The sequence below is a fragment of the Syngnathoides biaculeatus genome, chromosome 15, assembly GCF_019802595.1.
Source record: "Syngnathoides biaculeatus isolate LvHL_M chromosome 15, ASM1980259v1, whole genome shotgun sequence".
NCBI lineage: Eukaryota > Metazoa > Chordata > Actinopteri > Syngnathiformes > Syngnathidae > Syngnathoides > Syngnathoides biaculeatus.
Window position 1 is genome coordinate 2,450,827 of NC_084654.1, and position 14,936 is coordinate 2,465,762.

The window sequence follows — 14,936 nt, forward strand, 5'->3', positions numbered from 1 at the left end:
CTTTTCCTGTTTGCAGTGGTAATGGATAGGCTGACAGATGGGGTCAGACTGGAATCCCTTTGGACCATGATGTTCGCAGATGATATTGTGATATGCAATGAAAGCAGGGAGCATGCAGAGGAACAATTAGAAAGATGGAGACATGCACTGGAAAGGAGAGGAATGAAGATTAGCCGAAGTAAAACAGAGTATATGTGCGTGAATGAGAAAAGTGGAGGGGGAAGAGTGAGGCTACAGGGAGAAGAGAGCGAGGGTGGAGGACTTCAAATATTTAGGGTCACCAATCCAGAGGAATGGTGAGTGTGGTAAGGAAGAAACGGTCCAAGCAGGTTTGAACAGCTGGCAAAAGGTGTCTGGTGTGTTATGTGACAGAAGAGTCTCTGCTAGGATGAAGGGCAAAGTTTAGAAAACAGTGGTGAGGCCGGCCTTAATGTACGGATTAGAGACGGTGGCACTGAAGAAACAACAGGAAGCAGAACTGGAGGTGGCAGAAATAATATGTTGAGGTTCTCGCTCGGAGTGAGCAGGTTGGATAGGATTAGAAATGAACTCATTAGAAGGACAGCCAAAGTTGGGTGTTTTGGAGACAATATTCGAGAGAGCAGACTTCGATGGTTTGGACATGTTCAGAGGCGAGAGAGTGAGTATATTGGTAGAGGGATGCTGAGGATGGAGCTCCCAGCCAAAAGAGCGAGAGGAAGACCAAAGAAGGTTTATGGATGTGGTGAGGGAAGACATGAGGGCAGTTGGGGTTAGAGAGGAAGAGGCAGGAGCTAAAATGGAAAAAGATGATACGCTGTGGTGACCCCTTACGGGACAAGCCGAAAGGAAAAAAAGAACACTAACAGGTCTTTGAGGGTCAGAATTCTAGCTGATAGACAGGTGTTTAAAAAAAAAAACTTTTTTGCAGCTGTATCACACAAATAAATTACCCAAAAAAAAAAAAAAAAAAATCATAAATTGTGATTTCTGGATTTTTCTTTTTAGATTATCTCTCTCACAGTGGACATGCACCTACAATGAAAATTTCAGACCTATCCATGATTTGTAAATGGGAGAACTTGCAATATAGCAGGGTGTTCAAATACTTATTTTCTTCACTGTACATATATACCAACATTGCAACATCTGACAAGTTAAACAGTGGTCTCCATTCTTGGACTGATGGTTTTAAGCATTTATTTGAACCTTGAAACCAACCTAAGTGCTAAGGAAAAAAATAAATTTTTACACCGTACAGGAAAGAAACTAGGAACAGTCAAATTATAAACTTAATTTTGAACTTAAAGTTCAAAAGGTCAAACAGGCAACTTTCCATCACAATGAACTACGACAAATTCACAAACATGAACCATATGCTTCATCGCCAAAATTTTTTGTCCAGGGTTCCACCACTACTTGGCGCTTCACTTTTTGCGGCTTCAGTGCTTTGTTTTTGCCCCCCCCCAAAAAAAGCCCTCCAGATTGGCATACAGTATTGCGGAAGGAGGCATTGACACAAGGCACGTGATTGGTCCCCGGTGGGACATCGACCAATGAGAGCATGTGTGGATTTATTTCGTGAGCAGATTGGCTGCACATCATCGAAGCTCCACCCAGCAACTTCCGCTCCACCCTTTCCGCCATTTTCTATGCTGTTGATTGCGCGAGAACCTCACATGTTCACAAAGCCACCAAAACGCTGTGCTGATGTGAAAGTTTCCTCCGGAGCACCCAAGAAGAAGAGGAAGATGAAGACGAACCGCGAAAAAGTAAAACTTTTGTAGCGCGCCTTTTTGGCATGAATGAATCCCCACTGCACTACATAAAATCTGCAAAATATGAATAACTTTTAATAAGAGAAACGTGTGGTGACTGCGAAATAAAAGCATTGTTCGAATGGATGCTGCGTTAGCTTAGTGGATTGCAGAAAGACAGCCCTGTGACGATGATGAAAAGGCTGAAGAAAGTACTGACAAACCTCAAGCTGCAAGAAGAGATTCACCCCGTCGAGGACGATGCTTTTCGGCAAGCAAAGGTTGGCTTGAAAAACTAAAAGTATTACACCCTCAACCATCCCTCTGTATGATTGGGCTTCCTTCAGCAACAACGATGCTGCTCGTCATTATGTGGAGGAAGAATTTGAACAAGACATCGACGACAATATAGTACGAGCTGTTGAGTTTAGCAATTGTGTTAAGCTTACGTCCTTGTACAGGGGAATTTTGAAGCAGAAAAAAAACAAAGACAAGACCATATTTTTATATAGATAGATAGATAAAAACTTCAGTTACACCGTCAGCACTGTTGAATTAAATGTACATAAAGCGGCGGCACGGTGGAGCAGCTAGTAAAGGCTTGGCCTCACAGTTCTGAGGACCTGGGTTCGACCCCGGCCCCGCCTGTGTGGAGTTTGCATGTTCTCCCTGTGCTTGCGTGGGTTTTCTCTGCAGGGTTTAGAATGCCAAATGAGAAAAAAGTCTGAAAAGTAGCCGGGGGCCTGGGGGCCGCAGGCCCTCAGCAGGATGCAGGCGCAGCGTCCTGTTGGGGGCACAGGGGACAAAGCCCCCGGAAGCCAAGCGATTTTAGCAATTTGTTGGCCCCAAAACCATTCATTTCAACACTGACTTTAACTGTATTTGTGGAAAAAATGTCCCACGTTTGGTGCTCTACCAGTACAGCAAAAATTGAAATAGTTTCATTTCTTCAATGCTTGAATTATTGTACTTATTTGAAGCACATTATATAAGAGTTTCACCATTTGCCAAACTTCAGAATAAATTTTCAATCTCTTTCACTGTTTAATATGGATACACCATTATATTTTCTTTTCGATATGCAGTCAGTTATTCAAAGAATTAGTATAGTGTAGAGATGAAGCACAAGTTTTTAAAGCAATATGAATAAAAATTACCTTACCACTCGCTCGATCTTCATCCTTTTTTTCTAACACTTTCGCCATCGTAAAACTTCAAACACACCATCGCTCAGTTCACGCCAAGTCCCACGTGCCATTACTTGGCTAACAAGCTACACTGGCTCTAGCACTCCTCGTGACCCTTGTGAGGATAAGCGGCAAAGAAAATTGATGTACGTAATGTTATATCATATTTGCTCTCTTGTTTTGCTTTTAATGCTTGATGCTATACGTTTTTTTTAAGCAATGTGATGCACCAAAGAGGCACATTGGTGTCACGGAGAGGACGTCACAACCATGAAATGGAAACGTTTGGCACACTCTGCGCAACAGGAGAAGACATCATGCGTTTGCTTTGTTTGTCACGGGAGCTGACAGTACCTTTGACGGTACGTTTGTTGTGTTTGTCATGTTGTGGACCGCCCCAAAGAAAAAAAAAGTAGGGTTCATGGAGATGTGGCCAGAACGGGCAGGAGATTCTCACTGAATACATCCCCTACGTTCTCCTCACAAGCAAAAGTTCCTCTTGTCTTCCTTCCTTGAATATACTTCAAATGCCATAAATTGGTTGAATCTAACCAGCATCTCCAGCAGAAGATTGAATGAAGAATGTTAATTCCGGTCATCAAAAAAATGTTTTTTTTGTTGTTAGTGTTTAACTAGATATTTGGACTGTTGTAATTTTTGTCTCAAGTATGCAAAGTATATATACTGTACTGCTGAAATTTTGAACATTCTGGTATCCCCCCACCCCACACACAAAACAACTCCCCATCTCAAAACTCAACCACAACGCTAGCACCTCCAGCATGAGAGTCTCCACAATGATGAATGGTAACTATACCGTAATATAATAGTGTTTTATAATTTATATACAGTAGTATAAATTTATAATGTATATATTAATATTTATAAGGTTTTATAATTACAGGTTTAACTAAATATCTCTGAATCAAATATGCAAGGTACAAATCCTGTTTACATATTTTAAATGTTCTGGTACCCACAAATATACACCCCCCCCCAGCTACATCACAGTTTTTCACTTTTCGCAGGTGTTTCTGGTCCCAATTGACTGCAAAAAATGACGTATTACTGTACTTCAATGAGTCTGTGTAGTGTAGCGGTATACTATGAATTTTAATTTTTCAATTAACTGCCTCACTAAGTGAATCTTTTGACACTATTCAAATTTACTGACATGTATTTGTATGTGTGAACGATACAATTTTGGTTTAATACCTTTGACAATTGGGACTCCATCTCTGTCTGTAACCACGATTGCGTGAAGATCTTCAACACTGCATGAAAGCAAACAATAGATTAGAGTGGAACCTCAGTTCACGAACACCAACTGTTTACAAATAAATTACTTTGGGAACATATTTTCAGACAAACATTGCACAACTTCACAAACTATGCTTCAGTTTGCCAATAGACAGCAAGCATTTGAAACACCCAGTTTTTTTCAATTATTCTATTTTTTATACACACTGTTGGATCCGTGCGTCATGCATTTCCCATACAGGTCAGTATATAGTATATATAGGATTTTATTTTCCCTAAATTAGCCTTCAGTATAGCTCAAATAGTTCTATAGTCAGCTTCAGCTGGTGAGGTATGTGCCAGAATGCATTGTTTTTCAGGATTTTTTTTTTCTTCTGAAGTCCTGTAACAGGTGATGGAGAGCCACACTCAAGACAGAGGAAATGCATTAACAGAAAGTCATAATATGGCTGAACCAGATTTTTGGGATTTAACATCTTCAAAAGATGACCCGTCCCACCACTGGAGCTGGGGTACGGCAAGCTTGTGCAGTAGCCCCTGCAACTTGCGCTCGCCAAGCTAGAAAGCAACTAGGTTCTGGAATGGATTGAGTGCATTTCCGTTCATTTTAATACGAATATTTGATTGAATCTGCAAACATTTCAGCAGTTTGTGAACCGAGGTTCAATTATATTGACAAACGGCTTGACTTGTATGTACACAACAAAAACATTACATATCACTCATACATACCTTTGCAATTGTTTATAGAGGTATCTTTTCAAGTCCTACAGAAGGAAAATATGTTAGATGCAGACCAAAAACACCTCTAGGTACTATAAAAACAAGGTGTCCTTGATTTATGTTTGTACGTCAGCGAAATAAAAAATACTTGTATGGGTTGTAACGGCTATCACTAACCTACTAACGTAATAGTAAAGTCAAAATTATTTGAAAAACACTTCTCAGCCGTGTATGAAATACATTAAAAATTTTAAAAAAGCAAAAGAGTAACTAAAAGTGTCGTCTAGTGCCACATGATAATTTATACTTAACCCGCTGAGCAAAATTCATTGCGCACTGTTCACAGTCTTGAAACGTTGGCTATTTATGATTCTGAAAACTGAGTACAGATATAGAAGTGGTATAAGGATGAAAAATCTCAGACGTCACTACAAATACAGGAAACTGAAATACTGAAAATCAGCCAGCCAAACAGGATCATTTAATTGTGGCATGGGTTGTCCCTTTTTAGTCAAGAATTGTCCAATTTCCTCCCTGAGAGAGAAGAAGCGCTGCAGCGCAGACCCCCGACTGAGCCACCTTACGTCGGTGTGATACAAAACATCTCCGTATTCAGCCTGGATGTCGAGAAGAAACTGTTGAAACTGGCGGTGGCACAGCGCTTTGGAGCAAATATAATTAATAGTCTTTATCACCGGTTTCATAACATTATCATATTTCATATATTTGGCACAGAGAACTTCTTGATGAATAATACAGTGGAGTTTAATAGCGCTGCCTCCTTCTTCGCTGACTTTGTTACAGACAAGGCTTGATAATCCACTCCGCTCGCCAGCCATGGCAGGGGCGCCGTCCGTAATAATCCCGGTGACTTTATTCCACTGTAGTTTCATGTCATCTACGGTGGAACAAACAGAAACAAATAAATCCGTTCCTCTTGTTTGGCCCTTCAGACTCTGGAGGTCCAGAAGCTCTTCACTCACGTTCATGTCATTGTCCACTCCTCTTAAAAAGATCAGTAATTGAGCGGTGTCGGACGCATCCGTGCTTTCATCGCACGCTAACGAGAAAAAGTCAAACTCAGTTCCTTTTGCCTCTAACTGTCTCTTAATATCTAATGAAACGTCTTCAATTCTCCGTACCACAGTATTACGAGCCAGGCAAATATTGGCAAACTCTTGCTTCTTCGCGGGACAAATTTTCTCAACCATTTTCATTACACGGTCTTTAATAAATTCACCCTCAGTGAAAGGTTTGCAGTGCTTTGCAATCAGCGTTGCCACTTCGTAGCTTGCCTTTGTGGCATTTTCATTTGACTCACGGACTCTTGTGAAAAAGCTTTGCTGTGCCGTTAAAACAGCTTCCAGTTGCTTCACTTTTTCACCGCGTTTGTTCCCAGTTAGCTTGTCGTAGCTAGCATGTTTCGTCTGGTAGTGCCTCTTGATGTTGAATTCCTTGAAAACAGCCACAGTCTCTTGGCAAATTAGGCAGACACAGTTGTTTCGTATTTCAGTGAAAAAATACTCAAATTTCCACTTGTCCTGGAAGCGGCGGCCCTCGCGGTCAACTTTCCTTTTTTTGTTTACAGACGCCATGTTAGAAATGGGCTGGGCTGAAACGATCACGCAAGGTCAAGGGTCACGGCGGCCAGAGTGCGGCCACAGGGCTACTGCCATCTTCTGGTGAAATGAAAAATATGAAAAATAGCTTTTTGTACACATGTATTTTATACTGTAGTCAACAGTGCTGGCGGGCCGCATATTATTGATTTCATGATAGAGGCCGCGGGCCGGTAAAAATTTGTCCACGGGCCGCAATTGGCCCGGGGGCCGGACTTTGGACATGTCTGATTTAGAGCAATATGAATGCCCAATGTGACAAACTTGTGGTACAAAATTGACAGGTTCCATTTGACAAGTTCTACGTTAGCTGTTCAAGAATTAAATTGAAAGTGGGAAGAAGCTGTTGGAATGCCTACTAGTTTTGGTTTGCATTGTTTGGTCACGCCTACTTGTTGCTTTTGGGGAATTGTATAATGTTGCTATCCAATGTATGAATTAATCTCCAAAGCCAAATTTGCAAAAAAAGGCAAACAAAGTCCAGTTAACTTTATCAAAATCTTTTTCTGCATGAAGTAACAATAAATGTGTCTAGGTTTTTACGCTGTGACATGTTTGCTAAATTTAGAAAAAGTCTGACATTTGCGGCGCTTCTACCTTCAATTAATCTTGTCTGGTCTGAGTTAATTATCAATGGGAGTAAGTCTCGCTGCGAGGGCTTTTGAATTCTTGATATCTACATGAATCGGTGAAAAGGGACGATAATTAGCCAGAAGACAGGGGTCTTTATCTGGTTTTAGTAATAACTTCATTGAAGCTGTATTCATGTGGCTACTAATTTGACCATTATCATTTATCTCCTTGACTGTTCGATAAAAAAAATAGGGACAATTATTGGCAAAAAACGTTTAATGAAGTCAACAGGGATTCTCTCCAGCCCAGGGGCATGTCCTCATTGCATGTTTTTTAATGAGTCATGTAATTTTGTGATGGTTAAAGGAGCATCAGGCCTGTCTATAGCTTGTACATTTAACTGAGGAATATTTAGATCCTTCATGAAAGTTTCCCTTAATTTTTTATCTTGGTTGTTTGAAGATGTGTATGAGATCCGCTAAAAATTGTAACTTCTTTATTGCACTGAACTTTGCACAGAACTTTCTGGATTTATTATTGTGCGCAAAAATAGTGTACCTGAACTGTTGTAGTAAAAAAAGCCTTCTAAGTAAAATGTCATCTAATTGATGTTTGGCCTCTTGAAGTTCATTTTTAATTGTATCTGTTGGATTACTTGCATAGTTTTCTGTGAGGAGTAATTTTTTTTCCTCAATTCCATTTTTAAGTTTTTGTTCTTGTTTATCACAATAATGTGATATTATTCTACTTCTCAAAACATCCACAACAGAGATTGAGATAAAGTTGGAGAGTTGTTGAAACTCATCCTTGTTGACAAAGATCTCTAAGGATGTTGAAAAGGCGTGTTTTTTTTTTTTTTTTTGGGGGGGGGGTTGGTCCCAAAATTCGATTCAACTTTTGGATTAAGAGAAATTGGTGCATGATCACTGACGATTTCTGAACATCACCTTTGCTCTTAAAATGCGGACTAGCATACCTTTCCTCCATTCTTCTGGCATCTTCTCTCCCGCTAGTATTCTATTGAGTACGTTGACGTCACCAAATTGCTTCCATACCTCCACAGGTATGTCATCAGGACCAACTGTCTTTCCATTCTGTTCAGTGCCTTTCTAACTTCTACCAAACACACTGTCGTCTTGGGTATTTAGGTACATTTACTAGTTTTTATTTTAGCAATATTCGACGATATTGATGAACATATTAAATGTTCACCCAACATGTAGAGACTAATGTGAAAACGCCCAGCATCTATTTTAAAACGTCAATCAGAACCACCTTTGGCACGAAATACTCACATCAGCCATGGTGACCACTCCCCTCACGAATCATTCAATTCTTCTATTGACTGTGAAAACAAAATATTGAAAAAATAAATAAAATATCAGTGACAACAGACACAAGAACAACGCAAAGATAACAAATGAAACATCCACGAATGATAAACAACGCGAGTTCGGTCCGAGTCACCATTTCCCTTCGTGGCAACTAAATGCCTGCAATAAACACGAGCTGAAAACATGAACGCTTTGAAACACACAAAACACCTGTACATACTTGTTCTCTGAGAAGTAATTTCGAGCTATGCACCGCGTATGTGGTAAAATGCACATAAGCCACAACCACATGCGTAGACGATAAAAGTCACGAGAACAAATCACATGACTTGCTTATTTTCTTCGTGCCCATTGAGGAACGTCAAAGGTGCGCAATTGGCGCAAGGCACCGTCTCAAAAGCATTCGACCCAATTTCTACGTCAACTTGAGACACTTCAGTGAAGTGAAAGTTAGAATCGTGTGTCCCAAAAGTGTGCACACTTTAAATAATATTTGTAATTTCTTTCATGTGTTAAAAATATTCGAGTTATAACAAACATCAAGTCTACAATTAGTGTGTTAACATTTTTGGGGGACCGTACATGCATTCGTACGAATAAGCAGCGTCGACCAATGTTCAACATGACAAAAAGCAGCTTTCTCTGGACACTGTTAGTTGATATTTGTGGCGTTCACGAGGTAATGAGTAATAACTGCACGTTTATTTTGTAAGCAGAACAACAATCTTACATTTTCCCATACAAAGACAGGTGTACGCAAATCATTAGTCAACATCTCATGCAAAATCGGTGTTGTGGTAATACACACGGAGTCAAGGGGTTTCACCAATAACGTAGAATAAAAACTAAACGCTCTGCATACATTATGTATGCCGCCACGGGCAACAGAGGGCTACGACTGACGTCACTGCCGAGCATGCGCATTAACTTTTCGCCGGATTGGAAAACAAACCCCTGGGAAGTTCGAGTGCTGTACGTGTAGTCAGTTTTTAGTTTCGTCACTATTTCTTCGCTTGGAATTTGAGCTCCATGATATAGCAAAGCATAGAAGACCCTTCTGCCAGCTGTCGAAAGGAATCCTTCCAAGGAGAAACTTGCTCTAATTGATAAGAGTTGACCCGTAAGAGTTACCCAAACAGGAATGGACAACAGATGTGACATACTATCCTGCTGTAATTTACCCTGACATTGGGAACTATGTTATCTTCACTCCAAGTGTTTGTACCATGGGTGACCTGAAAGTTTATAAGAGCATGGATGCATACAATCAGTTTGTGTGTGGCTGGGTTCGCCATGTGGGAGCTGTCAGAAATGGATACCAACTCGTCAGTGGAAAGGTCGGTGTTTACATTTAATATTATCAATATTTCATTACAGTGTGACTTTTCTCAGTTCAATGTAGATGTTCCCACTACAGCTTTTGAGCAAATCCACTTATTCAATTCATGTACATTTAAATGTATATAATGTTTGTGGGGCCAGTAACGACAAGTAAGTAAGTAACGACATGCAAGAAAGAATATAATTAATTTCTTTTTGTTATGTTTCTACCTCTTTGTACTACATATATTTTCAAAACCATAATATTTGAAATTGTTTTTTTCCAATAAAATATAAATTTATCTAGCCTACATTCTTTTGTAAAATTTTCATTTGCTACAATAATGATAGCTGACAATATTCAGTAATATTGTTTAAATGTGCATGATACTTAATACGTGTATACATGCATGTATGTTAAAAACTCCAATATTACCTTTACAGGTTCTCCATTCCCAAGAATTGCGAGAAAAGCCCCTTTGGCCTTGGGTGATTGCTAAACAAAGTGGGAAAATTGTTGCTGCACATTGCAACTGCAAGGCTGGCCTGGGAGAAGCTTGTTCACATGTTGCAGCACTGCTGTTTTGGGTTGAATCCAACATCAAGATACGGGACTCAAACACTGTCACGCATGAGAAAGCATACTGGAAGCTGCTAACACCTCCTCAAAAGTAGTCGATACAAAAAACAATGGACAATGCTGCCAGCCAATTCCTTTAACGCTGAGAAGAAAGTTTTTCAGCTTGTTCTCCCTGCTTTTTTATAACAGCTGGAATCCTGACTGGTCTCCTGACCTGTTTACGTCGGGCCTAGCTCTATTAGAGCAGCCAACTGTTAGGAATGGTAGTGTCCACCCCATTCTCAATGGTTTGTTTCGTAGCGTATGCGCAAGCGTGGGAATGTTATGTGGAGAGCCGTGACTAAATACAAGCACTACTGAGCATTCAAAGCTGTCTCACGTCGTTTTTTTTGTTGACAAACATGGTGTCAGAAGTGGCTAGAAGAAAAGACAATACTGTGGATTAAAACGCTGTTTCACCGCAGGACGCAAAAAAAAGAAAAAGTAACAACCGAAGCAGCCTTCTGCACTTGATCTTCCTCAGTGGTCATCTGTCTACCTTAAACGACTCTCTCGTAAGTGGTCAGAACCCCATTGGTCTGGCCCATACAAGGTGACTGCTTGTACCTCCAAAGCTGTCTGCTTGGAGGGGAAAGGAACTAAGTGGTTTCATTATTCTATGCTTTGCCCTGCTACAGACTCTTAAACTTTTATTTTGTTGTTTGTTCTTGTTTTATTGTTAACCATGATTCCTACAGATTGTCCGATTAGTTTTCAGACTAAGAGAGTGAGAGCAGGAATGTATGGTATTCTTATTATTGGTGTTATTGTTGTTCTTGGTATTTTGATTGGGAAATCGCTCAAAAATACCCTATACCCACACCCACATCAGTGCCAGCCGTTAGCACAACCCACCCAGAAAATATTTATCACAGAGCTAAACGGCATATGGGGGGAGGGAGGGAGGGGTCTCGCTTGTTATTATCCGGTGCCAATGCTATCCAAAATCGCAATGGAACAATTGGAAAATCGCTGAGATTATCCCAACAAATGAACAGATGATCTTTATTTTTGTTACAATGCTTCCAAATTCACTAGTGTATTTATGCTAAATCTAAATTTGTTTTCAATCGGAGGGTACAAGACGAGTGAGTGGGGAGACTATGATTGGTATATAGATACGAGCGGATATACAAAGGCTGGGGGCTGAGGATATGTCTCACACCACTTATGGGGATGGTGGAATAAGGTGTCGGAATGGATGGTAAAAATCCGCCAGAGACTGGCAACAGCGACACTCTATCAGAAGAGGGATGGCAAATAGATAACCCCATTTGTTTCTGACCCTTAACACCACTCTTTCCCCTCTATTGGGACCTCCCTGTGCCGTTCATAATACCCCTTATTTCTCCTCCCCCATTAAGTGTTACACATTAGGCTTATGTGTTTATAAGACTAACAAAGATCCATGTACCTATATAATTTTTGTCCGAATAAAGCCGCCTTTAATTTGACTAAGCATCAGTATATAGTATATATAGCACCGTATCTTCGACTGCATCCCGCGCAACAGTACGAACAGATGTGCATTAGTAACTTTACTTTTACCCATTTCCGTTGTTCAAGTCACCCCAGATGATCTGGCGGTTGCTCCTGAACACTTCAAGGAAGCTCTTGGCCTACAACGTTCACATAGGTCCAAACCTACCTGGCTCGGTGCTGATCAGGTGTTGCCGTTTTTAAAAATATACCTGTACTTTCTGCTCTTTTCCCCATTACTTCGAACAAAAATGTCGACCGTATCAATTACATACATTATAATGTGCAACGTTTGGGCAACTTCACCCTTGAAGGACTTGAAGCTGTGCATGAGCAACTCAAGGTTGCATCGATTATGGCTTTTCAAAATAGAATCACATTAGATGCATTGTTGGCCGAGAAAGGTGGTGTTTGTTCCTTTTTTGGCGACCAATGCTGTACCATTATTCCAAATAACACCCAACCTGGCGGACACCTCACTAAGGCCATAGATGGACTTAGAACCCTTACTCAAAAATGAAGGAATACTTTTTGTGTTGACACGTGTATGTGGGATAAATGGATTAATGTGTTTGGTAAATGGAAGGGTGTCATTTCATCACTCTTCATCTCTCTCAATCAGAGGGGTTGAAAAAAAGAGCGAATACAAGGGATGCAACAGCATCCACAGAGGGTGAGAAATAGGGGTGAAGAAAGCCAGTCTGATTGAGAAGGCGACTGTTGCCCAAGCTGATGGCCACGGTAATTATATCCTCATTAGACCACCGCCCCGACACACTCCTCAGGATGATTTCAGTGTTGCTGTCGCTCCCCTTGAAAATGATGCTGAACTTCCACCGCTTCCTGATTGTCATGATGTTGACATGCCCCGTGATTGCATTGCCCTTGCTCATATTGTGTGACTATTCTGTTCTATTTATAATTTTTGCGTGATATTACTTTTTTGTATGTTTTGCTGTTTTTGAGTTGTCTAGTACTGTCCTACAGGTTTAAAGCGTGTTCTGAATCATGAGGCTATGCACTTGTTTACTTGTGATTTTCGTGTTTGTTTTTGTGATCTATTTCATACATCAAGAGAGGGGATGAAGAGTACTTTGCTTTTATTGTACTTTCATTATTTGCTTAAATATGACGTGAAACAGTTAATCAACAGATAAGGTTTTGTCTATTTGCTAATCATACAAGAATGTGTTGTGCAACGTGGCGGTTGTCCTTGATCTTTGTACGCAGAAACCATCTGGTGACATCCTCCTCGCCCTGGCATTGCCATGCTGCGCCTGCAAGTAAAGGAGACAAACTACACTATATTAGGAGCACAAAGTTACTACCCTGCCTCAAGCCTAGACTTGGGCGGCAACCACTTCTACCAATGGACCCATACATACAAAAACCTAGTGTTACCGGGCAACTTTATCTTACTCTTAGGATATCTTGTCAGAAGACACACGTCTCATGTGCAGCAGATGCCTAACTAAGACCTGGACGTCTGTATTACACATTCCTTTGTAATAAATCCATTTGCTGGTAACTTGTCTAATCATTGGTCATCTCTTCCTCGATCCTTGAACACGCGTAGGGTCCAACTCGCAAATCCCTACAACACTGAACCTTGCACAGAAAAAGGCCAATACCTATAATATATATTATATATATACACTGTATAATATATATATACATAATAGATAATAACATGTAATGAGCCATACACATATTCAATTGGTACCCTTTAATAGAGATTATTCTCCAAAAACTTGAAATGTTACCTTTAGTCTCCACTTCCACTTGAGGCCCTGTAGCTCAGTGGTTAGAGCACTGGTTTGGTAAACCAGGGGTTGTGGGTTCGTATCCCACTGGGGCCTCCACTCCCTGAGAAAGGTTACGTCAGGAAGGGCATCCGGCGTAAAAATTGTGCCAAACATATGTGTTCATCTGAGATGACACGCTGTGGCGACCCCGAAAGGGACAAGCCGAAAGACACACACACAGTCTTCACTTCCACTCATTCATACACAAATCGAGATACATTTGTATCATTTATAATCAACAGTATGCAACCTGTGATATATAATAATTGTGATAAGCTGTGATTCTGAAATATATATCAGTGACCGTGAGATACAAGAATTGTGATCAGGTTGTGATACAGTATATGCCTGTGATACTGAAATATCAGTGACTGTGATCCAAAAAAATGGTGATGAAGCTGTGATATACGCCTATGATATTGAAATATATTATCAGTGATAGAAGGCTCTTATACACGTAGATCTCGGAGGATGTAAGAGAAAGCAAAAGAGAGACCGTAAATAGGAGGGCACCTTGCTAGAACATGCCTTTATATCGGCCTCACCTGAATCAAGCAAAGAGATGGATGCTTGGCTGATGTCAATGTTCCCTCTAATTTTTTTACGTGTCTGAGCAAACAAACTAAGGTCCTAATCGCTCCCTTTGACCACTGTCAGCAACATTAGATGTATGCACTGTGGTCAGATCAGTGTCATCCATTGAAATTACATGCCTCATTAAAATATTCATATTACCGCATTTACATTCCCATCAGAATATTTTTAAGAACATTTTTTTTGTATTTTTGAAAATTTACAATGAAAATGTCAACAAACAAACAAACCAAGCCAACTATGAACTACAAATTTGAAAGGTCACTTCCTACTTTACCTTACAATGATACCCCTGTCTGATTTTCTTGGTGTAAAACTGAATTATTGGTTGCAGAATATCTTTAGCAATATATGTTGAAAGCTGAATGATGCTCCCAAACAGTTTTAAGGTTGATGTTATTTTGCCTCCTATATTCAAAATACAGAATGATCTTTTTGTGCACAGTATTGTCTGTGCTTTCATCCTCGATCAGGCTGCTCCAAGGTGGAATTTTAACATTACACACCATCTCATTCTGCACTTTCTACTTTGGCTTAAGACCAGACCTGAAAAAGAGAAAATCTCATCCAGTTTGACCACTTTATCTTCTATTAGTCACATACTCCGACATTCATGGCATCTTCAAGCAACAGATCTTTTTTAATTTTTGCCATTGTTTTCAATAGTGAACATAAGAAGCATGTCAA

At 40.2% G+C, this 14,936-nt stretch overlaps 3 protein-coding genes and 1 long non-coding RNA gene across 7 annotated transcripts in view; 2 read left to right on the forward strand and 2 right to left on the reverse strand.

Moving 5' to 3' along the window:
* Positions 1-4,105, forward strand: part of dapp1 (dual adaptor of phosphotyrosine and 3-phosphoinositides) — a 63,181-nt gene extending 59,076 nt beyond the window's left edge. Inside the window, exon 10 of the mRNA XM_061844194.1 lies at positions 3,141-4,105. Coding sequence (XP_061700178.1) covers positions 3,141-3,197 — 57 coding nt within the window. The 3' untranslated portion in view covers positions 3,198-4,105. The remainder of the gene's footprint in view (positions 1-3,140) is intronic.
* lamtor3 (late endosomal/lysosomal adaptor, MAPK and MTOR activator 3) overlaps positions 1-9,312 on the reverse strand; it is a 29,654-nt gene extending 20,342 nt beyond the window's left edge. The window contains exons 1-4 of one of the 4 annotated variants that reach the window (XM_061844211.1): positions 9,241-9,312; positions 8,394-8,443; positions 4,916-4,950; positions 4,139-4,197 (exon numbers count right to left, since the gene is read on the reverse strand). In XM_061844211.1, the coding sequence (XP_061700195.1) occupies positions 4,139-4,197; positions 4,916-4,950; positions 8,394-8,402 (103 nt within the window). In that variant the 5' untranslated portion in view covers positions 8,403-8,443; positions 9,241-9,312. Of the gene's footprint in view, positions 1-4,138; positions 4,198-4,915; positions 4,951-8,393; positions 8,444-8,565; positions 8,585-8,652; positions 8,817-9,162 lie in introns of those variants that run through there. The other 3 variants (XM_061844212.1, XM_061844210.1, XM_061844213.1) reach the window with 3 other exon arrangements.
* LOC133513416 (general transcription factor II-I repeat domain-containing protein 2-like) lies at positions 4,960-8,387 on the reverse strand. Its single transcript, XM_061844203.1, has 2 exons — positions 6,228-8,387; positions 4,960-5,966 (listed from the first exon to the last, which is right to left on the reverse strand). The coding sequence occupies exons 1-2, from the start codon at positions 6,499-6,501 to the stop codon at positions 5,335-5,337; spliced, it is 906 nt and encodes a 301-aa protein (XP_061700187.1). The 5' UTR covers positions 6,502-8,387; the 3' UTR covers positions 4,960-5,334.
* A 58-nt stretch (positions 9,313-9,370) lies between the features above and the next one.
* LOC133513420 (uncharacterized) lies at positions 9,371-13,378 on the forward strand. Its single transcript, XR_009798490.1, has 2 exons — positions 9,371-9,769; positions 10,197-13,378. It is a non-coding gene; the product is annotated as an uncharacterized LOC133513420 (long non-coding RNA).
* The last annotated feature ends 1,558 nt before the right edge of the window (positions 13,379-14,936 follow it).

Coding starts and splice junctions, on each gene's coding strand:
- LOC133513416 (XM_061844203.1), bottom strand. CDS start 6,501: ATGGCGTCTGTAAACAAAAAAAGGAAAGTTGACCGCGAGGGCCGCCGC. Junction 5,967..6,227: donor AAGCTTTTTCACAAGAGTCC/GTGAGTCAAATG, acceptor TTTTCTCGTTAG/CGTGCGATGAAAGCACGGAT.